At 42.0% G+C, this 24,172-nt stretch overlaps 1 protein-coding gene across 3 annotated transcripts in view; it reads left to right on the plus strand.

Moving 5' to 3' along the window:
* Window positions 1-24,172, plus strand: part of B4GALT5 (beta-1,4-galactosyltransferase 5) — an 81,569-nt gene that overhangs the window by 52,182 nt on the left and 5,215 nt on the right. For 2 of the 3 annotated variants that reach the window (XM_059036081.2, XM_067013629.1), the window contains exons 2-7: window positions 8,204-8,338; window positions 18,263-18,376; window positions 19,368-19,492; window positions 20,504-20,620; window positions 21,248-21,435; window positions 22,165-22,287. In XM_059036081.2, coding sequence (XP_058892064.1) covers window positions 8,204-8,338; window positions 18,263-18,376; window positions 19,368-19,492; window positions 20,504-20,620; window positions 21,248-21,435; window positions 22,165-22,287 — 802 coding nt within the window. The remainder of the gene's footprint in view (window positions 1-8,203; window positions 8,339-18,262; window positions 18,377-19,367; window positions 19,493-20,503; window positions 20,621-21,247; window positions 21,436-22,164; window positions 22,288-24,172) is intronic. The other variant, XM_067013630.1, reaches the window with a different exon arrangement.

The following is a 24,172-nucleotide window of genomic DNA, read 5'->3' on the forward strand; positions in this document are numbered from 1 at the left end:
TAAAGCTTAGTATGAACGGGTGTCACCAGAGAGCATTCGTACAGAGAAGTGTGAAAATTGTCACACAGTTGCTCCAGAACGTTAAAATAGATGTGCCGATGGGTGTAAATTTATTGTCAAAAAATTCCTTGCGTCTTAAAAAAAAAACCCAAACAGCTTTCTTTTTTTCTTCAATGTTTGTCACTGTGTACCCACACCTTGGATCTTCATCTCTCTCTCTGTATAGTATGAGTATCCAACATTTTAAGTAGATCTGAAATGAAAAAATTCGTGATTCATACTAAAGCTTCAAACTGATAAAATTTTAATAGAACTTAATAAAATTCTAGGGATGTACCAGACTATACCATGATCATTGGCACCACCACTGAAGTGGAATATTGGAGGCCAATCATGTATGAGTTCAAGGTAAAGCTTCAGATGAAAGGAATCAGTGAGCAGAGTGTGGTGATGACAGCTGCGGGTTCACAGGACTCCTGGGCATCCAGAACCTGGGAGACGATAGAACATGTTTGTTAAAAACCTGGACTCTAGAGACAAAGACGTGTTGGGAAATCTTGGCTCCAAATAGTCAAGTTACTTATATCTAGACCTCAGTCCCCTCATCTATAAAATGAGAGTAATAACCTACCTCTCAGTTTATTGTGAGGGTGAAATGGGATAACGCGGAAGGTATTTAGAAAGGCACTGGCACGTAGGGGACTCAAGAAATGCATTGCTTTTTACAGGAATCTGTCTCTTTATAAGCAGAATAAGTGGATTCATTCTTTACAGAACACCTAGTGTGCGGAGCAGTGAACACTGATAATCTCTGATTTGGGGAGTGGAGATCAGTTATTTTGCAGGTTCTGGTATTTCTCAGAAAGTATTGGTCCAAAAAAGCCGTGCAGGTTTTGCAGATATTCTAGCATGGCAGAAATCAAACTTCAACGTTCCTATGACATAATCTGTTCTTTGTTTCTCCTTGATTTTTATTATATCTCATTGGTGTATTTTATATATGGGGGCAGGAAGAGAGAGTGAGCAGCCTTCCTGTTTTCTTCTATTTATTCCTTTTCTATTTCTGTTCCCTTTATATGCTCTCCCTTTCTCCATCCTTTATTTTATTTTGAAATCATATGAATGTGAATGGGGTATAATCCTTGGTCCATCGATTTGTTCCATTGTTTTCCTGGAATGTCCTTGACCCTGTTAGAAATCATACATTGTGTGGCCTGCAGGGGGTGTTAAGAACAAAGATACCAGATGTGAGTCAATCCCGGGAAAGAACACCTAGTCTGATGGGCCCACTGAACGCCAGGCCCACCTTTGCCTACCCCTGGCCCAGCTCTCCCCGGCTGTGTATCAGTAGTACCGGCTTTTTATCTTGATGTCTTTCACTCCATCTGCTTGCTCCAAGATTTGGCAGACAGGGCATTCCTCCTGCTGCTTCATGTAGAGCGAAAATACAGTCTTTGGTAAGATTTGGCACCCAGCTTCTAGTAACCAAGTGGGATTCTACGTACAGCACCTTATTCAGTTTATCCAAAGAAGTTTCTCCCTTTAAGGAACTTAGGTCTGGATACTAAAAAGCTCAGTCTTTTATCTGGAGCCGTGAATTTGAGTAGGGGTGTATTCACTTGTTTTGATTGATTCCTACTAGTTGGCCCACCTGAAATCTGATCCTGGACTATTTCTTCCATGTCACGCCCCTAAGTATAGCACAGAAAGCCCTTTGCGATCCTGCTCCCCTCTGCTTTCCTAACTCCATCCCCACCCTGCCGCAGCCTCACATTTGGGCCATACATACCCTTCATTCCAGCCATACCCAACTGCTTTGAGTTCCTCAAATGTATTTTCTCCCTTTGTGCCCCTTCATTTGCTCTTCCCTTTCCTATTTCAGCGCTCTTCTTTCAAGACCGTATCCTAGAGTCACCCCTTCTTGAGAGTATTTTCTGATCCCTCTCGTCACTATATGAGTTACAGCCGCTCTCCTGTGCCCCCTTACAGACAGCACTGGCTACAGTTCCCTTGTCTGGCTCTTTGACTGAAGATAGTGACAAGGACTGTATCTTATTTATAATTATCATTTTATTCACAGAGTGAAGGGCAGTTCCTGGCACACAATAGGTGTATAATGAATGTTTGCCTGGTTTGCCTTTCCCCTGGTTCTTCCTATAAAAATATGTGTATAAAATTTCACCTTATGCCTTGAACAGCCAGTATAACACACACACACGCTATTGCTCTTTGCTTTTTTTCTGGTTAACAATATATCCTGGAAAATAGTTCATAGATTTTACTCATTTTTTTTTTTTTTTGGTAAATGTTATGGAAGTATAGCGTACATATTAAAATGTGCACAAGTAAGTGAGCAGCTTGATGACTTTTTCCAAAGTGAATCTACCTATGAAACTAGTATCCAGGTCAAGAAGTAAAAGATGACCAGAAGCCCCCTTTCCAGCCCTCCTCCCCTGCCCCACAGATAACTCTTCCCTGGCTTTTGACACTACAAATTAGTCGTGCCTCTTCTGGGGACCCTGTGTACATAGAATTACACCATCTGTGCCCTTGGGTGTCTTTGCTCCATGTGATGTATGGGAGTCATCCATGTGGTTGCATATAGCTGCAGCTTGTCTCTCCTGGTTGCTGTATAGTTTTCCAAGATTCAAATAGGCTACACATTTTTAATCTGTTCTACTACAGATGGACGTCTGGGTTCTTTCCAGTCTGGGGCTCTTTTCAATGGTTCCTCATTCTTTTCTGTAGCCTCACGGTACTCCATCCATGCGAATGTACAGTAATTTATTCAACCAGTCTCCTTTGGGTGACATTTAGTTTTTTTCCCCCAGTGTTTTCCTATTACAAATAATATTGCACAAGGTTTTGAATAAACTTGTGCATTATATTAAGGAACATTAAAAAACCAAACAACTTCATGAGGAGTGAGAGTACCAGAGAACATTTTTAGGGAAAAGCTCATCTGTTTGGCAGCTCTGTTCAGTTGGTGAAAAGGAATTGCTGAACTTTTCTTAAGAACAGGTTCCTGCAGTGAAGCTGGTTAACTCAAAACATTTTGAGTTCCTCTCACAAAGGAGAGAGAAAGTCTTAAAATCCCACATCCACGCCTTCTTGGGCACAGCGGAGTTTCGAGGTCTCCACTGTTCATTGTCCTGACTTAGATACTCATTTATTCAAGTGTTCATTGTGCATCTTCTGTGTTCCAGACACACTATTCTAGCCACCAGGGGCATAGATCCTTGCCCTCACGGAGCTCACATTCTAGAGGGTGATAACAAGACAAATAAGAAAAGGTGTAATAGAAAAATAAAGCCGGGAGTGTCTGGATGTTGGTGTTAAGACAGATTTTAGACAGTGGTCAGGAAAGGAATGGCTTTCTTTTTCTACTTCTTAATGCTGTTTTAGCTTACCAAGCCAGATGTAACAAACATTAAGGATACACATATTTAGGTTAAAACAAATTGTGAACTCTTAAGTATATAGAATCTTCTAATTGTCATTTCCTCCTGGGTTCAGCTGTGTCAAATGATTCTGCCCCTAATCGGGAATGTCAGATTTCATTATCTAGTGAGGAATCTTTTATGAGTCAGAGTCATTTATTAATGTGTGTGTTCAAGTGAAAATCGTGTTACTTGATTCATAGGGATATGGAGGTTGACTGGAATTCTGATGGAGAGAGGAGAGGATGCCTTCCTGTTAGAAGGCCCCGGTGCTTTGCTCCCGGAAGTTCTCCAGTTAAAGCCATGGCTGCTTACATTGGCATCTGGACAGAAATTTCCAATTATGTAAACCTGAATAGGACTTATTTTTCTCAGCTAAGTTATGATCATAAGAGATGCCTCAATCTAGAAACAGGGGCTGGATAATAAGTACCATTTCTCGTGAAAGTGTAAAAAAGCTACTGGTAAGCCTGAATTTGTAGTAGATGTTATTTTAGCATTTATCACACTGCATTATACCTTCTCATTTAGTTGTGTCTGTACCTCATTCTGTGTTGTCCTGCTCATCCTTGGCCCACAGTGGCCTAGTACCGTGTGTAAAAAAATAAAAAGCACACAGGAAAGTAGGGGCTCAGTAGGTACTTGTTGGCACAATTAAGGACTTAACAACCATGTGCCAATTTAAATTTTTTTTTTTTTTAATCTGTGATTCAGCTACAGTTGATCTGGAACACATTATTGGAAAGTGCCGTTTTTCAAAGAAACGTTCATAAAAGTGGTATGGAACGCCTAACCTCTCCTCTCTCTGTTTTTGACTTCACTAACTATGTGACCTTGGGTAAATGACTTCTGGAGGACTTGACATCTTTATCTTAAATAGGAAATCAAGATGATACCTGCTTCACAAAGATGTGAATTTTAAATGAGATCATTTAGATTGAAAGCAGCGTGCATATACACTTCCTAGTTTAGGCCAGAACCATGGGCTGAATTTAGTAACAAGACTTTTAATAGGGACACTTGTAAGGTCGTCCTACAGTTTGATTTCTATAACCAACTGCATGAGCACAGAACAGAGGAAGCTTAGCAGCTAAACAGATTGAGTATTTTGCCTCTAGCAAGCTTAATGTGAATCAGTAATGTGGTGTGACTGCTATTTACCAACAACACTCAACAATTATCGACTGATTATCTACCATGTAATGGAAGTTTTAAATTCAATTAATAAAAATACCCCCAAAATTTCCCAAAGTGAGTTCTGCAGAGAATCACTTGATGCTACTAGTTATATTATGTGGGGGAAAAGGGGCTGGTTCAGGAAATAGTGGATTCGATTATTCAGCCTCTCTGCTGTAGGATTTCTTTGGCCTTGAGTTACTGTGCATTTGCATCTCCAGGAGGGGGCTTGAGTTGACAGCGCTTTGGTAACAGATGGAATAGGGCTGCTGGTACTTCTGCTTGTTTCTGGGCCCATCAGACTGCACCTGGACCACGGTCAGCGTGGGCACCACTCTTTGTCAAAGTGTAGAGCACTGGGCGGGTGTTCAGAGGAGAGCAGCCAGGATGGGGGGGGGGGGGAAGGTGTGGTGATTGCAAGGGCAGGGGGCTCACAGAGGAAGTGGGGCTATCTAGCATGGGGTTGCAGGGGGAGGTTGAGTGGGGTAGAGGTGAGGGTGAGGGGAGGTTGAAAATGCCTGTCTTCCAATATCTGAAGTGTGGGAAAAGGACTTAACTGTTCTGTCAAGGGGCAGGATGAGAACCAGTGGGTAAAAGTGACTGGAAAACATTTTGGACCCAACCCAAAGTAGAATTTTCTTTGAAGATGGCTTTATTTTACTTACTGACTCAGTGTTCTTGGAAGGCATAGTTTTTGGGTGGTGTATGAGGAGGTATTGAAAAGTGTTCTTTAAAATCCCATCCAACCCTGAGTCTGTGAATTTGTGATTATATTCTTTTGTTTGGCAAAATTTATGTCTTCAGCCTTTTGTTTTTTCAGCCTCGTGCTAATTCCTGTGGATAATTAGAAAAAGCATTGATAATACGTGGTTTGTGTAAATTTGTTAACTGAATGACAAGACTAACACACGAGACAGTTGTTAGCAAACGAAGACAAAATGTAAACAAAAGGCAAAATGTTGACAATCTTTAACAATACCATAGAAATTCTAGAAGGGGAAGACTGGAGAATTATATAGTTTGAAGGATTAATGAGATTTGGATGGCAGAAAGGAGAGTAGAAGCATTGCAGATCAGCAAAGGCCCAGGCATGCAGGCAAGAGGTGCAAGAGGCTTTTGAGAAGGAGCGGTGTGGCTAAATCTGTAAGTAAGAAAGATCCACCTGGCAGCTTTGTGTAGGAGATAAAGACTTGAGAGCTGTTTCCTTGAGAGCAATCATGTAAGCCATGTGGGTGTGTGAAATCTTTGAGGGACAGGTTGTGGCTAGAATGTGGATGAGCAAGTTCTTAAGCTCAGTGGTTAGAGCGTAGGTACACCTGGTTCAAATCCATCCCTCAGTGACCTTGGTGAAGCAAGGTGGAGAAACTGAAGCCTAGAAGTTGACTCTGAGTTGGATAGTATTACATGCCTCTTAGGTTATGAGGATTAAATGAGATAAAGAATTAGGTAATTAAGTGCTCAATAAATGTTACTCACTATTATTTATTAGGTAGCTGAAGTCTCCCTAGAGCCTTGGTTCTGAAATTGTGGTCCTCTGACCAGCCACACTGGCTGGTATCACCTGTGAGCTTGTTACAAGTGCAAATTCATGGGCCCCGCTCAGACTTACTGAATCAGGGTCTCTGGGGGTGGGAGGCATAGAAGCAGGCTTCAGAAAGCTCTCCAGGCAATAGGCAGGGAAAGGTTTGAGAACTGCCCTCGAGGAATCCTACAGAACTAAGAAAGGGAGGGAATTTTTAAAAGAGGGGCTAACAACAGTGCCCTTTACAGTGTAGAAGATAAAAAGCTCAGAGAAGATGAAATTCGGGAGAAAAGAGGTAGTGCATTTTTTGCAGTGCCTAACTGACAGGTTTACATACAATGTTCAATAAATATTTGTTTCTATATTATTGAAGACAACTGGTTTAGTAGTATGTTGGGGATAGAAGGAAGATTTAATATAATATATGTAAGATACATAAGTCTGAGTGATTAAAAAAATAGTACAGAACCGCATGAGAAATATGATATTGGAAGAAGTTTAAATCTTAGGCTCAACTACCTACCTACCTACTATGACCGGGCACAGTGCTCTCTACTGTAAATAGAAAATGAGATGCTACTGTTGTTTTCAGAGGCTTCACAGCATGGTACTTTCTTTAAGGATTTGAAGCTAATTTTTCTTCCTGTAACTCTTTCTTGCTACAGAGAGTAAACACTGTATCTGAGCTATTCTCAGCCAGTGCCAGCAGTTAAGCATGCAGTTGTCTTCCAGTCATGGCCAGGCCTAATCTGAAACCGCTCCCTCATTTCTAAAAGCATTCTGAATATTGATTTCTTTTGTTAATTATTTTACGGCTCTGGATTTATCTTAGAGATGATTAGAGATCTTTGGAAGAGTTTATGTCGTTTAATGTGGGCCACCTGGTGTTTTCCACATTGAGAGTTGTGCCATTTGATTTGTCCCTGTCCCCACCCCCAGCACAAGTACAAGCACCACTCAAGAGCTTGAAATAAAATAAATAGACTTCTAAGCTTCATCCATTTAGTCGTTATTTACTGCCCTTTATGTGCAGGACACTGTGATAATAACGATGAGACAGTGTCCACAAAATATGTCTTGCTGAAGAACCAGGACCGCCCAAGGCTGTGTGTATTGAGTATGGAGGAGTGGCCCAGCCTCTCTGTTGCATACCTGCCTGGGACCTGGTTAGAGGTCAGTCAAGTGTTCAGATGATCCCTAGCACACGCCAGAGTTTAGACTTATAAATGTGCCACCCCTGAGATCGCTTTCCAAAGATGACGATGATTGGGCAGTCAATATGTTAAGAATATGGGTTTTTTTGTTTTGCTTTGTTTTTATGGAGATATAACTTGCATATAACATTATTTTAGTTTCAGGTGCACAACATAAAGATTGGATATTTGTGTGTATCATGAAGGGAATATGTTTTAACTGACACCTGGACCAAGCCCCCTGCTCCTTTCCCATTGCTTTGAACTTTGGGGCTGAGGTGGGTGGGTAGTGAGGACTGCTAATATTCTTTCGTTATTTTCTTCTTCTCTCCAAATAGCACAAAGAAAAATAGCTGGAACCTTCATCACCACTTTCGAAAGATAGCCAGGACCAGACCTACATCTAAGTGTTTCCAGAAGACAGGGCAATTGGTGGTTTCCTTTCTCTGAGGATAGCGATTGGGTATTGAGAATGTGAACTTAAAGAGAGCAGAGGTCTTTTTCAGAATGTTTTAACTGATCCATAAAGGTCTTTCTGATCATAACAGTGCTAGAATACAGCTTGGGTATTTGAAGACCAGGTAGAATATAATTTTTTTTCATTTATGGTTTTTCTAAAACTGCTGAATATGGACAGAAATACCCCTAAGTTCTACTAGCTACCCAAGGAATATTGGTGTCCTGAAAACGTAGAACCCAGTATGGAAAATAGAAGTTACGGCATTTGTAGGGTTTTAGAGCTGAAAGAGGTTTCAAAAAGAAAAGGGGGTAAAAAAGAAAGAAACCCAAAGTTATGTGGGGTTTTCTGTGTGTTTTATGTTACTGATTGCTTTTGAATTAACCTCTTTTCCCTCCCCGTCTGTTTCCTGCAGTGAACACCTACCTCTTCATGATGCAGGCTCAAGGCATTCTCATCCGGGACAACATGAGAACGATCGGCGCTCAGGTTTACGAGCAGGTGGTTCGGAGCGCTTACGCCAAGAGGAACAGCAGTGTGAATGACTCAGGTATGTTTTTAGTAAAGAGGTGGTCTGCTCAGAGGGCCTCCTCCCAGGAGTTCAGCTAAGCGGTAATGATGGACCCAGGAGTGAACATTTCTGCCTCAGTCTTTGGAACTTTTACCTGTAACTTTTATTATCTTATAAGCACTAAGTATATAAAGAGGGGAAAAGAACACTGAGGTTAGATGGCTTGCCTAACATTATATTGTAAGAACTTGTTCCTGAATCGTGGTTTTGACTTTAACTACTTTTACAAAAGACTGTACATAGCAAGTTCTTCACCTTTGAGAGGAGGCTGTCTTTTTTATGTCTCTATTTATAACTCTTCCAAAAATTGAACAGAGGAAGTATTTCCAGATGGTTAAATGGGTCTGTCGTGAGGCCTGTCCAGTCTCCAGCCAGGGATGGTTTTTATTTAGAAAATAGATTTGCTTCACATTCATGATTTGCCACTTATTTCTTTAACTGAGGACCAATGTGCTTTCCCTGTGGCTTCTAACTGATTTCACTCAAGCCTAGTATTATAAAATATGTATATTTTAAAAAATATTCTTTCCTCCAAATCAATCCTTTTTTCTTCTCTAGTAAGTTCTAAGATTGTCCAGAGCTCACCGTAGAATGTGAAATTGTTTTGCAACCGTTGCAAGTGAGAATTATTCTGGGGTGTTGGGATATCAAGAGAAAGCATTGCCTCTGAAAGGGAAGTTAAATCCTGAGAAGAACTGACCACGTCCTAATTTATCAGTCTGTCCTGCTGGTCAGTTTAGCAGCAACCAAGCACTACAGTTAGCAAAAACCCATAAGCTTTGGTACTTACTTCCTTTCTTCTTGTTCGCAAAGAGCTAACGATCAACTTTTCAGAGCTTTTCAGCCAAATTGTGGCCTCACGGGACAAACTGCCTGAGCTATGTACCGTACCTGGAAGAGGAGTTCCTGCAGCTCCTGAAGTCAAGGGAGAAGGCCAAGCACATTTTTGTTTCCTAATTCATCCTGTGTGGTGTTCGGTTTTAACAGATGATCCCACACACATTGTCTCACTTGACTCGGATATGGCTCCATCGGGTAGGCAGGATTTTGTTACTTCCATTTTTCACATATACAAGTAATCTTGGGGGTGTTGGAGTGGCTTGGTCATGTGACTTTCCCTAAACCCCGCCCGAACCTGCTTCTAGTTGGGTGATAAAACTCGGGAATACTTTGACTGCCGTTCAGAGCTCTTTCCCCTGTATCACTCCAGATAAAGGAGCATGTGTGCTGTCATGACCTTTACCCAGTCCCAAGTGTTCATGCCTCTCCAAGGTTAGAGGATGCTGGGGCTTCTCTCTGGGCCATTGGCGAGGTAGCCTGTTTTCTCTCAAAGTTAGAGGGTGCCCAGAAGCAGGTCTCCATCCCTGCACCACTGCTGGTCTTGCAACACAGGTCATGCTAATTCCCTGAGGGGTTATTGTCCCTGGAAGTTGAGCAGAGAGTGAGTTGCACCCTTGGAAGGCCTATCTCGGGACCCACTGTTACTTGAATTTGCGTGTGTTTATCCTCAAATTATCATACACTAAAATAATTCTTCCTAGCATCCCTCTGGTTGGACTAGTTAATCATCCATTTTGTGTTTAATGTGTCTCTTTTCCTCATAAATCGGAAGTCTTTGCTGTCAGGGCCTGCTTATGATGGGGTAGATGATTTTTTTTTTTTTTAACTTGGAATCTTTATTTTTTATTTTTTGCGGTATGTGGGCCTCTCACTGTTGTGGCCTCTCCTGTTGTGGCCTCTCCTGTTGTAGAGCACAGGCTCCGGATCTGCAGGCCCAGCGGCCATGGCTCATGGGCCCAGCTGCTCCGTGGCACGTGGGATCTTCCCGGACCGGGCCACGAACCCATGTCCCCTGCATCGGCAGGCGGACTCTCAACCACTGCGCCACCAGGGGAGCCCGGAATCTTTATTCTTGATGATTTTATAATAGGCTTATCCTTAGTTTGGTTAAGCAAACTCTAACTTGGCTATGAGAAGTCTTTGAAATTTGCTAAAGGAACTATGATGATAAAATTATACAGCAAGTTGGGAAAAATACCCATGAAGTAACACAGCTTTTTATAAAATTATCAGGTTTCAATTCCAGTAACCCATAAGACAGGGCCTAAAGCCTATTCCTAGTCACATCATTCCAGAATGAGGGACTATTGCCAGAAACTTTTTATGGGGTGGGAAAAGGAATAAAAGATGGTCAGTGCTGGTAAATACAGGTTTAATGATACAGTGCTCTTCACAGACAGCTACAGAGACTATAAACTCTTACCCAGAAACTTACAACCGTACAACACAGACCACTTAGCCAGATGTAAAATAAACTGGCTTCTTATAACTACCCTTATAACTGTTTACCTTATATAACTATATACCTTATAACTACCCTTATAACTATTTACCCTGTAGTAAATACTACAGCCCTTCTTCCATCCAAAAATGACCCTAATCTCACATGAAAACAGTTATTGTAGGGGAATCAGAAACCCAGCTTTGTGGCCCAAAGTAAAAACCAAAGGAAAATTAGCAATTCAGTGGTTAGCTGGTGAAAATGGGAGATCTGGAGCCCTTCACTGTGCTGCTTTGCTCTTCTTACTGTTGCTCTTTTTGTCCCCCTTCTCCAGCCCGTCCATGTCAGCTCTCAGTAGGTTTGAATAAGCCATCTGAAACTTAATCACTTCTTTGGAGCTCACCACGGTGCTGATCTTCCTTTTCCCATCAGTAGCTCTTAAGAGACACTTGTCGTCTGAGGGCTCAAAGCCCTCCACGGAACCCCTCCTTGGAATGGGTTTGTTAGTTCTACCATCATCTGCTCGCTCTCCAGCGGCACCATCCTGGCGCTGCTGGCCCCTCTCCGTCGGCATAAACGCCCTGGGGTAGATGATTTACTTGCATTATCTCATAGACTCCTCACAAGAACTCAGTAAGATAACGACTGTGTCCCCCCTTTCAGGGATGAAGGGGTCGGAGTTATAGGACTCTGCAGCAGTGGGGTTGGGATTTGCTGACCTCTGAACCCCAGCAGCGCTCCTCATTGCCTGTGTTGCCTTTGTACTACGCCTGGTACCTGGTACACTGCCTAGCACATAGGAGGCATAGAGTAAATGATTTTGGAGTGTGTGAGTGGATAGATTTAACAAGAAAACACATTTTAAGTGTTGTAACCTAGTTGTGAGATTACCATCTTGATTGGCTTCTATTTTATTGGCACATCCTTGGTGAGTAAGTGTTGAAGAGGAAACATCATTTCATTGGAAGTTATCCAGTAAAAACCAACTATTTTTATTCATTCCAAAGTAATTTTCTGCCTAGCACAGTCAGAAAGAGCATTTGGGGCCTAAAGCTGCTGAGATAGCCAGATGACCACCACCGCTGACCCGGCCACTCCCACCAGGAGCATCGTGGGTTTGGTAAGAGTAGCCTGGACTGAGGTAGTTCATGAACTGTGTTGCCCCGCTCTGGAAAAAAAGTGCTGTGGCACACACCTGTGTTCAAAGGCCTTCAGGAGGCCAAGGGTAGCTGAAAAGCTAGTGTGTCGTTTAAATAATGCTAGCTTTCTTTATCCTTGAAAGCTAAAATGGCTGCTGCCTAAAAAGAAAGTACTTTGAGGGATCAGGACTGTGACCTGGAATGAAGCCTGAAACAATGACCTGGAGAAACTTCTGGTCACTGAAAGCCGTTGGTATGTGAGATTGTGAGTCCTGTGAAGTTGACTCAGAGCACTGGGGGGGAGACGCTCAAGAGACTATTGGCATCAGAAGAGAATCCCTGGGTTCATCCAGTCCAGCCACTTAGTTGTATATTTGAGGTGAGTGGTTGGGTGGCCTGGCGTTTCTCATTCTTAAGTACGAGTTTCCAGGTGTCATTCTACACAGTCAGTTTTACCCAGAGGGAGATTTCTTCCCTCTGTATTCACGTGCACATGCACACAAACCTCCCCACGCTGATGGCCTCAGTCTCCTTCTGGTCACATACTCAGGAAAGTATTCTGTTGTCCACATCCTTCAAAACAGGTCTGTTGACAGAGACAAATAAAATGAACAGAGTCACTGCCAATACGTTTCGTACTTTATTCAGTGAGGTCGATATTCTTAACCTCTTTCTCTCTGGTTTTTGGCTGCTCGGTCCATAGTTGTCTTTACGTCCCCTTTCCCAGCAGGTAGTCAGCCTTAAGCGTGCTAACTCTCGAAGAATGCAAATTCTTTATATTTTACAAATGCTTGTCCTGATGACGTCTTTCTAATATATATATATTTCCACTTTTTTTCAGTCAGAGAGGCAAGGGTTTGGCCTTTTCTCAAATGGGAGGAGAAAGTAGTGATTCTTCCTGGCATCTGTTAGTCAGCACTTTTCAGTCCCCGCTCAGCTGGATTTGGTAATTTGAGGGAGAAAGCAGAATTTTCCCACCACCATGTATTGGAGTAGCCATGTCAACCTGGAGGCACACTGGGCTCCCCTGGGCAGCTTTACAAGGTGCTGATGCCCGCCCCCACCCCCGGCCCCCAGAGGGTCTTATTTAATTAGTCTGGAGTATAGCCTGGGCATAAGGATTTTTAAAAAGCTTCCTAGATTATTCTAATATGCAGCCAAGGCTGCTGAACCACTGATGTAAAGCAAAGTTGACCAAGCAGGCCATTTGAATCTGCAGGTAGGAAGGATGTCTGTTGTGGTCCCATGTTATAAATGTAAAAGCAGCTGCCTTCTGTGCCGTCTACCTCCCTTGCTGGAAGAACATGTCCTGATTCAAAATGGATTAGATTTAAATTGAAAAGTAAAACCATGACCACAGAAATTCATCAGGCTGGCTTTTTCTCTCAGCAGTTCCCTCATTCGGTAGCTTCGTGCTTTAGAAGACTAAGACATTGGGGTTTGGAACCCCTGAGGAGAGTATGCAGTATAGTCCTCCCATTTCTCGGCGGCTGGAGGAGAGCTAGGACTCCACAGTAACCAGGCACAGTTTTACCGGGTCGTGAGCAATTAATTTCCTCTGCCTCTTCCAGTTTAAAAGGCTTCTACTACTAGTGGAAAGGTAGATTTTGTTTAAATTTTTATGTAAAGAATTGAAAATTAGAAATGAGGAAATTAGTGTTTTGGGGGGGGTGGGTGTTCTCCACGGTGTAGGGCAAGGTTATGGAGGACTTTAACTTAGGAGTTGTGTGTTTCAGGTTTTCTTTTTTGAAAATGACATTATTAATTTAGTAACCAGAAGAAAAGAATAAGTGGTGTTTTGTTTCATGCTAGCTGCTAATGAAACAGGAGGGAAGGGGGCAGGGCACAACCTTTAAAAGAATGACATAGCCCTTGGGATATGACATAAACTGGTTAGAACCAACTAGGTCCCAGATGGAGGAAGATCTGACTTCCAGTAGACCTTGAGCCTCATGATATACTCTCTGTAATACATTAGCTAAATGACGCACCCACAGACGCATGACCGTTCCGAGGCTGACCCTAAAAGGTCAAAAATTGGGCGGTGGCCCAGTTCCTGGAAATCTCTGCCCCTTCCCCCCAAAAGTTGGAATTATCCTCCCACTAGTTAGCTTATGAAGTTACCCTGCTCAGAAAGACTAACAACCCCATATTTCGAGGCCTCACACCTGAGGTGGTCCACACTCTGTGGTATGTGTGTCTTCCAAGGCCATTCTGGCCTTTTGCGATGGACTGCATTCTGCCTATGGAATGTGTATCTCTAAACAAATCCACTTCTTACCTATCACTTTGTCTGTCACTGAATTTGAATTTCTGTGCTGAGACATAACCTGAGCTTCAGTAAGTCCTGAGACCAGGTGTGTGATCTCAGTTAAAAGACAGTAGGTTCATGGGACTTCCTAGTGGTCCAGTGGTTAAGACTCTGAGCTTCCAATGCAGGGGGTGCGGGTTCGATCCCTGGTCAGGGAACTAAGATCCCACATGCTACGGGTGTGGCCAAAAAAAAAAAAGAAAAAAGACAGTGGGTTCAAGTCCCAATCTGGGTTGTACAGTTTCACTACCAGGCCTATTATATATATATCAGTGTTGGAAGGAAGTAGAAAGGAATTTATCTGTGTCCTCAAACAGACCCCCAAAGTAGGGTCATTAAGGTTAGACAGTGTCTTGTCTCCTCTTCCGCATGTTTTTTTAACTTCTTGTTCCCTACTTAGGTTGTAGCTCTAAGGTTTGGTTCTGTCTTTGCCCAGAATTATTATTCTGTCTTTGTTCGTTTGCTTATGAAAATGCCTATTGTAATACTTCTGGGAATTTCTTTACCTAATTACTGCGATGCTGTTTCTTTCCTTTTTTTTTTCCCCTTAAAAAGTATTTATTTATTTATTTATGTCACACACACACTCTTTTTTATTTTTACAAGAGATAAATAAACTGACACCAAACATTGTAAATGGATGACCACAACAAAAGCAACAATGATTGCAATTACCAAACACGAAACACACTCATACTATGTCATGATATTGACATTCAGTCCAGTAATCCTCCACTGTAACAGCTCCTTTACTTTGCAGTGAAAATTGATTTGTATATTTTACATGGGACTGAGTGAACTGATGAGGATGATTATGATTTTTGTGATGCCGTTTCTAACCAGCTTCTCCCACCACACATGTCCACGTCACAGACATACACGTTTTCTAGAACACATGAAAACTGCTAATTTTTTTTCTTAAAAAGAATCATTTTATGTACAAAGAAATATGTGTGTGTATATATATATGTATATAATTAAGCAAAATGAGAATCACCCAGAGAAATGATTAGCATTGGAGGTTCTTGATGTAGCTTTTTGAAGTGTTAATACTTTCAGAAAGGGCTGGACTTAGGATGGATTTGCATGTGTGAACTGAGGACTTTGGACTAATTTCTGTGTAAATGTAATTTTACCTTTAGTGTTCATGCTGACTTGGTTTATGTCTTTATATAAATGCAAGCTTATTGTTTTTCAGGAAAGCTGCAACTAAAAAGGACAGAAAGCATTCTGTTCCTTTCCTCCCCTGTTAAGAGACTTAAATATTATTGTATTCATGAGATGATATGAAACCTATTATATACATATGAATCCTTGTATTTAGCCATATTTATAATAAATACTCATAATATTAAAAAAAAGAGACTTCAAATTCTCTTCAAGTTGCCTCTCATTGAGTTTCGTCTTCTGAGTACTTGTAGAATAAGCAGCCATGTGTCTGTATAAAAGGATTCACTGTATTAGCCATTTGATTCTTGGAAGCCCTTTCATAGTGCTTTTTAAAAAATATCCATGTTGAAGATTCTAGAATTCCAGGGTGCAAAGTGAATGTGAATAGGAAGTTTTAATTTTCATAGAATCAGCATGAATCCAAAAGGACTGGTGAAGGAGATTTTCATACTCTGAAAAAATAGTGCAGTGTAATGGAAAGATCACTAACCCAGAGTTTAGTCGGGTCCCTGTTATGCACTAGACAGGTCTCCTTGTACGAGTTGTGTATACGATGCCTCACTTTCTTTATCTGTCAAAAGATAAAGAGGTTGGAGGACCCCCTTCATACCTCCCCCTAGGAAGAAGGCCTCTGCTTTACTCTTTAACACGTCACTAAAATGACAGTAGATTGTGTGTGTGTGTGTTTAATGACATAAACCCCTGAAAATGAGAACAAGGAAGGAGACCACAGCAAAAAATTTTGGAAGTTGGAAAGCAGATAGACCAGTGAAAAAGGACTTAATGGATCCAAGAAAACTGACTGCTAATGTGGCAGCAAGTAATGCCAACAACCACTGCAGTTTATACCCCAGAATCCCTCAGAAGCTCAAGAATCAGCAACATCAAGTACTTTTGGAGATAAGAATAAAGGTGGCAACTAAGATAAAGGTTGGTTGAAAGCTGTTTTAAAAGCAGTCAGATACCCAGATTCCTTCCCCCATCCTGGCAAAGTACTGGAGACTTGATAACCTCCAGAGATGGTAAAATAGAGGGTCCCTCAACTGGGGGGACCTGGCTTGGTTTAGGGTGCCCTTGCCTTTTCCTCTTCCTCAGTTTTAGGGTGCTTGCAGCAAAGACCATATGATTCTGGCAGGAGATTGGAATAGACTTCTCTGGGGAACCTGACTGGATCAAGAGGAAAGACCCAAAGATATTGACACTGGAGGTTTCCAAACCAAACTTTTGGCCAGAACACCCTCCAATGAAGAACCTCAGTCCAGACCCTTCCAGTTAGCTTTCGTTCCCCAGTCTTAAATATTAGCAGGTGGCCAAGGATCGCTGTGCTAGAGATCAAAACAAATAAGCAGCAAATTGGAAGAAACAGAATATGCTGGGAGGAGAAAACTTAACTATCACATATGTTCTCAAGGGTCAGAGGAAAAGGATTACAAACATGGAACAAGATATTGAAAAAAAATGAACATTCAGAAAATTAAAGGGACACTTTGAAATAAAAACTATAACAGCAGAAAATGATAATTAAAAGAAGGACTGTGTACAATTGAGGAAATCTCTCAAGGTAGAGCAGAAAAATAGCAAGATGGAAAGTCAGTTAGAAAAGATGAGAAAATTATAGGGCCAGGAATTCCAACATCTGAGTCCTATTTTCTGTTCTCCAGAAAGATAGCACAATGCAGAAGGGAGGAAATCATCACCACAATAATACCTCCTCCTCACCCCAAAATTTTAGAACAGGACATGAATTTCCAAACTTTAAAAGCCCACCAAAAGGTCAACACGGCGGGCTAGGCACACCAATATGAAATTTCCTGAACAAAGAGAAAGTTCTTTACACTTCCAGAAGGAAATTACTTCACCTTTTACAAAGATAAGGAATGGGAATGGCTTCGGACTTAACAGGCACAGGGGAATCTAGAAGGCAGTGGGATAGCACCTTTACAATTATTTCCAGCCTTGAATTGTATAAAACCAACCAACCGTGTATCAAGTGAGGAAGAATGAAAATAATCAGCTATACAGGGTTTCAAAATCACTGCCCTTTCCCCCTTCTTAGGAAGCCACTGGAAGAATGTGCTCTACCAAGTGAGAACAAGGGAGAAGCTGAACTTAGGAAAAGTGAGGTTCGATACTATAGGAAGGTGAAGGGACTCCCCAGCACACTGAGGAAGGGAGATCCCAGATTAGCATGTGCACATCAGGCTCACAGGAAAGCCTGTCCAAACTGGAGTGGATCGGGAGGTGCGGGACCTTCTTAAGGAAGAGGAAATTGAGGGAAACCTGATGCCTGTGTCTTCAGGGGAAATGAGGTGGCAAAGGGCATGACGTCAAGTTGTCATCATTTCACATAAAACTAAGCAAACAGGAAAACAAGACAGTCGCTCCGGGAAAGAAAATTATGCAGGAAAGGAAAAGTAACCATAACTTTGCACATTTCTCAGCTACAGCGAGTATTTATTGAATCGTCATAATATAAATACTGAAGGTTGTCCTAACCACAATTATCATATTTGACTGGAGGGAGACGGGAGGATGGAAAGCGTATGTGTGTGGCGGGGGCAGGGGAGTGAGGGAGCGCAGTCTTCAGCTCCCACAGTGAGAAGTCAACAGATGGACCTAAAACCGAAGCATGGAGATTGGGTGTGCAGGCTGATGGAGATAAATACTGAGGTAGTAGGTGAGGAAGTGAGAGCGGTTCCTTTAGAGAAAGATATGGGAGGGGGCCCTGTGTTTTTTCTTTTTAATTATGTTGTAAGGTTCTGTGACTGTGAACTGCCTGCATATAAAGCTATAACAACAGTAAGAATAGAAACACTGGTAAACTAGTATCATCTGGTTAACATTTTTATTGACAGGTTCAGATTTTAGCTGAAGAGCTAGGCCAGCGGCCTGCCTCCCCAAAAGATGATATCTAAGAAAAATACTCCTTTGGCAGGCATCGAAGAGTTGCAGGAGTGATGGCATGTACCAGTCTGAGTTGCCTTTTTTTCTTACCTCTCTAGATTATCCTCTTGACTTGAACCACAGCGAAACCTTCCTACAAACCACAACTTTTCTTCCTGAAGACTTCACCTACTTTGCAAACCATGCCTGCCCCGAAAGGCTCCCTTCCATGAGTGAGTAGAGCTCTTGCTTATCTTCCTCTGCTTTTAAAACTGATGCCTTCTTATTTGAGTAAACTAAAAGGGAGGTGTGTTCTTCAGCTCTCAATATGTCTACTTATACAGAGATTGTAGACGCCTTCTGACCATTGGAAACAGGGATTATGAACGTTACTTGTGCCCTGGCTCCTCTTCAGAACTTCTGTAGGGTGGCCTGTGTTCCTGGTGCCGTTTTCTACCACATTTTTCACTCTTTGCTTTACACATGCCCCCTCCTTTGTAACTTGGGGTCTGTTAAGGTGTCCTAGAGAAAGTGTAGGCAACCAGCTTTGTCTTTTAATATAAATCTCACACTGATTATATGACTTGTTCGCTATGAGGGAAGTTATTTTCTTAACAAAGTGCTAGTTTAGAAAATTCTTGGATCTTTTCTTTCTCTTCCTTTTTCTTCTTCCCCTCCCTTTCCTCTTCCCCCTTTCCTTTCCTTTCCTTTCCTTTCCTTTCCTTCTTAGAATCTCATGTATAATCTGAAGCAATGACAATGTATTGTTAACACCTTTTCTGTACTTTGGGGCTTCCTGGACAGTCCTCTTCTTAACTTGAGTCCGAGATGATGAGAGTTCTGAGTTTGGATGTGACCAGTCAGGGTCACTGATCAATGAATTGGGACAGTGTGTCTATACGTGCCTCAGGAGCCCACAGCGATGGTGCCAAGCTCAGCTCCTTTTCTCCTTCCATTTTGAGAAGTTCAGCTGCTGTACACCCTTGGCAGAAGCAGAACTCAAAGGCTCAATTTCTTGATTTGCTGCTTTACCCAGTAATAGTAATAGTGATTTGCTGAAATGCAATGAGTTGGAAAGCAGAGGAAGGGACCCCCATCCCTGTTAAAAACACAGCCCACAGAAAAAGCACTAAACTGCTCCAGAGATTACAACCCTGAACATAGGAATAAGAGTCTACCATTTTCTGGGCGCTTAATTATTATTTTTTTCCCTCCTCTGTTCAGAGGGCCCCATAGCCATAAACATGAGTGAAATTGGAATGGATGCCATCCATGAACTCTTCTCTGAAGACCCAACCATCAAGCTCGGAGGTCACTGGAAGCCATCGGATTGCATTCCTCGATGGAAGGTAGGGGGTGGGGTCAGACCCCAAGTGCTGGGAAACCTATCTGCCATCATCTGAATCACCATGGGTTTCACTCTGACCTTTTGTAGTTTGCACCCTACTTACTACTTAATACAAAGTATTTGTATTTGATGGGAACATACTGGAGGAATGGATTTCCCTGAGGACTCTTCTGTAGCCACAGAAATTCACATTGTTCTGATGACTGAGCCAGGACCCTTTTTCTCTCCTTACAGGAATATTGGCTAAGCAGGGGGTAGGGGGTGGTAAGTCTCTTGTGACACATTTGCAGAAGCCATCTTCACAAATTCAGTGCTTCATGCCTTATTTGGCATTGTTGCCATGAGTCTAGTGGAATAAAAAGTGGAGTTATCTAGCCTGACACTGAGAATTGTTTAGTTGTTTTCTGCGTGACTGTAATCAAGAGACATCGGTAGTGTGGATCAAGCTTATGATACTGGCTTAAGTCCATTCTTTCAACAAGTATTTAGTAAAGTGCCTATTCTGTGCCAGCCCTATGAGATGTTGTGGTGCAGCAGCAATCAAAGCATGTCTGGAACAGATCAGTGTTTCCAGCCCATCACTGGGTTATAAAATCAATTTAATGACCAGCATTTTTTAAAAAATTTATGTGTGTATATATATATATATATATATATATATAAGTGCATTGCATGTTTTAAGGGGAAGTACTGTTTTGTGAAGCGTGTTTTAGTTGTATGTTTCTATATTTCTGTACTGGGTCACAGTGAATATGAATGTATGTCTTTCTCTGGGTTGTGGTCTCGAATTCATTTGCAGGCCCACTATGTACATGGTATGGCACATGTAAGAACGAGGTCCACTTACTTCCAAGGGTCGACTTGCCACCACAGGTCTTCATTTAGAGAAGCTGGGGATAAGAGCTCCCAGAACTCCCCAAGAGCTGGTCCCCAATTCTGCAGAAGTGCCCTGCTGCAAAGCAACAGATGAGGGGACTAACAGAGAGGCCTCTTTTGCTGTGACCCATTGCAGGTGGCAATCCTTATCCCCTTCCGGAACCGCCATGAGCACCTCCCGGTCCTGCTCCGACACCTGATTCCCATGCTCCAGCGCCAGCGCCTACAGTTTGCATTTTATGTGGTGGAGCAAGTAAGTGGTCCTTTCTTCTCTCTTCTTTCTCTTCTGAGATAGCCGTTTTAGAGCTTCAAGCTAATGCATCCTTGCTGTAAAGATCCAGTAAGACTGCAAGCTCACAACTGAGTCGCCCTGCGGCAGGAAGGGGAGTAGAGAGCAGTCCTGCTCCTGGTTTGAGATGTTGCTCAATATCAGCAGATTTGAGTGCAGCATGGAACTTTGTTTACCCTTGAACAAAGGCCTCTCGTGGGCTGGTTTTGCTAGAGCTGCTTTAAGTGTTGTCTTTAGGCTCCAGACCCAGGAAATTCCCCTTCAGATAAGGAGCCACAGGTCAAAATGGCCGTGTTGTTCTTCCTTCCGTATATGGGGCGGGGTACCCTTCTAAATGCCGTTACATGGCTGACTGTCTGCTTTTACAACAGCCTTCGGAGAGAGGAGCTTGGGTTTATCTATATCACCCTTTTTTATTTCGGAGGAAGTCAAGGCCAGAGGTCAAGTGATTGTGAGTCAGTGATGAGCTGGGCAGGATCCACCTCCCTTCTGGCCCAGTGATCTCTCAGTAAGCTCTCCTTTAGGCAGGGCTGAGGCAGCAAAGATTGTGCTTCAAGAGTCCTTTTAAAAATAAAGGTCTGCTTCTTTTAGGTTGGCACCCAGCCCTTTAATCGAGCCATGCTTTTTAATGTGGGTTTTCAAGAAGCAATGAAGGACTTGGACTGGGACTGTCTTATTTTTCATGATGTGGATCATATACCAGAAAGCGATCGTAACTATTATGGATGTGGACAGATGCCAAGGCACTTTGCAACTAAACTGGATAAGTATATGTATCTGTGAGTATCATTTCCTCTTAATTAAAGAGGTTAAATCTGAAAGGATGGTGAGAGATGCAAAGATGGCAAAATCCAATGAGCTCCAACCTGAATGGCAATCAACTGATGAATGGGTAAACAAGATGTAGTGCATCCACCCATACAATGCAATGCTGTTTGGCAACGAGAAGGAATGAAGTACTGATACATGTGACAACATGATGAACCTAGAAAACATTATGCTCAGTGAAAGAAGCTAACTACAAACGACTGCATGTTATATGATTCCATTTATATCAAATGTCCAGAATAGGCAAATCTGCAGAGACAGAAAGGAGACTAGTGGTTGCATAGGGTTGAGGGGAATAGGGGGAAATGAGTGACTGTTGATGGTGGGTACAAGGCTTCTTTCAGGTGATGAAATTAATTAAAATTGATGGTGGCCATGGTTGCACAACTCCATGAATATACTACAGACCATTTAATTATACACTTCTAATGGGTGAATTATATGGTATGTCAGTTCTGCGTCAATAAAGCTGTTATTTAAAAAATCAATTAGAAAAAAGCTCAATTAGCTACTCAGATTGATGCGTCTCGTCCCGAGGAAACAGTTTCAGGTGGTTCAGGGCAGTAGCAAAGAGAGTATTGTTTTACTTAAGACTTAGTTCTCCAGTAAGACGGCCTGTTCTAGGGGAAAAAAATCACCCTTTAATGCACAGATGATTGATACCATACATCTCCTTTTAGGCTTCCTTATACTGAGTTCTTTGGCGGAGTGAGTGGCTTAACAGTGGAACAGTTTCGGAAAATCAATGGCTTTCCTAATGCTTTCTGGGGTTGGGGTGGAGAAGATGACGACCTGTGGAACAGGTACTACCCTTCTTCTGGTGTCTTCTAGAAATGCTACCTTAGACTCTCCAGACCATCACTGTCTAATAGGAATATGATGTATTAAGCCATGTATATAATTTTCAATGTTCTAGTGCTACATTTTAAAAGGTTAAAAAAGAAAAAGGTGAAATTAATTTATTATATTAATGAGAATATTTTAACAATTATATTTATCACAGTATATCCAAAATAATACCATTTCAACATGTAATCAATATAAACTATTAATGAGATATTTAACATTCGTTTTTTTTTCTGACTAAATCATAGAAATCTGGTGTGTACTTTACACTCATAGCACATTTTACTGAAGCCTCCCCAAACCAGAGGTCAGTGTTAGTTATGTGTACACGGATTTATCCATGCCATCAGATGAGGCCTGTATTATGTAAGTTTGTATGAACAATCCTGTGTGTGAGTAGTGTAAAGTAGTATTTTTACAGAGTAAGTAAATAGTAACCTAATAAGGAACAAATAACCAAAAGAATTTCTACCTTGTATCCACTTTCTATCTCAGCTGTAAAAAAAGAAAGGGTGTGTTGGTTGTTAATACAAAATCATGTTTGCTGGTAAAAGTTCGGATGATACAAACGTGTCTAAGCCGGGGGAGCATAAGTCTTAATCCCCATTGTTACCCTGTTTCCTTCCCGGGAAGTAGCCATTTGAACAAGTTGTTTCTTTCTATAGACTTCTTCCTATTCATACATAAACAATCCAGACACATCCCTTCTCCCCTTCGAACCATGTTAGAGAGCCACTTCATTGTTTTTAACAACTGCATGGTATTTTTTTTATGTAGATAGACAACAATTTATTTTAATCCTCTCCTGTTGATGAACATTGTTTAATTTTGAACATGTTTTGTTCACATGTGCTAATATATCTTTAGATTAAATTCCTAGTTGCAGAACTGCAGAATCAAGAAGTAAATGCACTTTTTTTTTTAATTAAAAAATTTTTTTAATTAATTTATTTTTGGCTGCATCGGGTCTTTGTTGCTGCACGTGGGCTTTCTCTAGTTGCCGCGAGCAGGAACTATTTGACGCAGTGCGAGGACTTCTCGCTGCGGTTCCTTCTCTTGTTGCGGAGCACGGGCTCTAGGCACACGGTAGTTGTGGCATGCGGGCTCAGTACTTGTGGCTTGTGGGCTCTAGAGCGCAGGCTCAGTAGCTGTGGCACACGGGCTTAGTTGCTCTGCGGCATGTGGGAGCTTCCCGGACCAGGGCTCGAACCCGTGTCCCCTGCATTGGCAGGCAGATTCTTAACCACTGCGCCACCAGGGAAGTCCCAAGAAGTAAATGCACTTTAAAATTTTGATAGTTACTGTCACATTTTCCTCCAGAAAAGATTGCAAAAATATTCTGACCAACAGCACATTAGCGTACAAATTTTCTTACACCACCAGCAACATTGGATGTAAACAACCTTTTAAATGTGTGCCGTGTTTCAGGTCTGTAGTAGCTCCATGTGGCTTGTGGCTGCTGTTAGGCAAAGCAGCTCCAGACAGCTCTTTCTCAGTCTGTTAGGTAGAAGTGGCATCTCATCCTTTTAACTTGGGTTTCCTAGGAGCCTAGTGAGGATGAACAGCTTTTCCAGACATTTAACCAGTTTGACTGGTTTTTGAATCCAGTTGAGCTCCCCCAGGATATCTGTCATAACTCTCATCTTGCTCTTTCCTCAGCTCAGCAAGGAGCCCCTCGGTGCAGGAACCTACAGCTGGTTTTCCCCAGTGCCCCGCACAATTCCAAACACACAGTAGGCATTTCATATATATTTATCAAATGAGAGTGAGAACGCATCTTCATACAGTCGGCCCTCCGTACCCATGGGTTCTGAAGTTGAGGATTCAACCAACTACGGAATG

The sequence above is a fragment of the Kogia breviceps genome, chromosome 14 (assembly GCF_026419965.1).
Source record: "Kogia breviceps isolate mKogBre1 chromosome 14, mKogBre1 haplotype 1, whole genome shotgun sequence".
Classification (NCBI taxonomy): Eukaryota; Metazoa; Chordata; class Mammalia; order Artiodactyla; family Physeteridae; genus Kogia; species Kogia breviceps.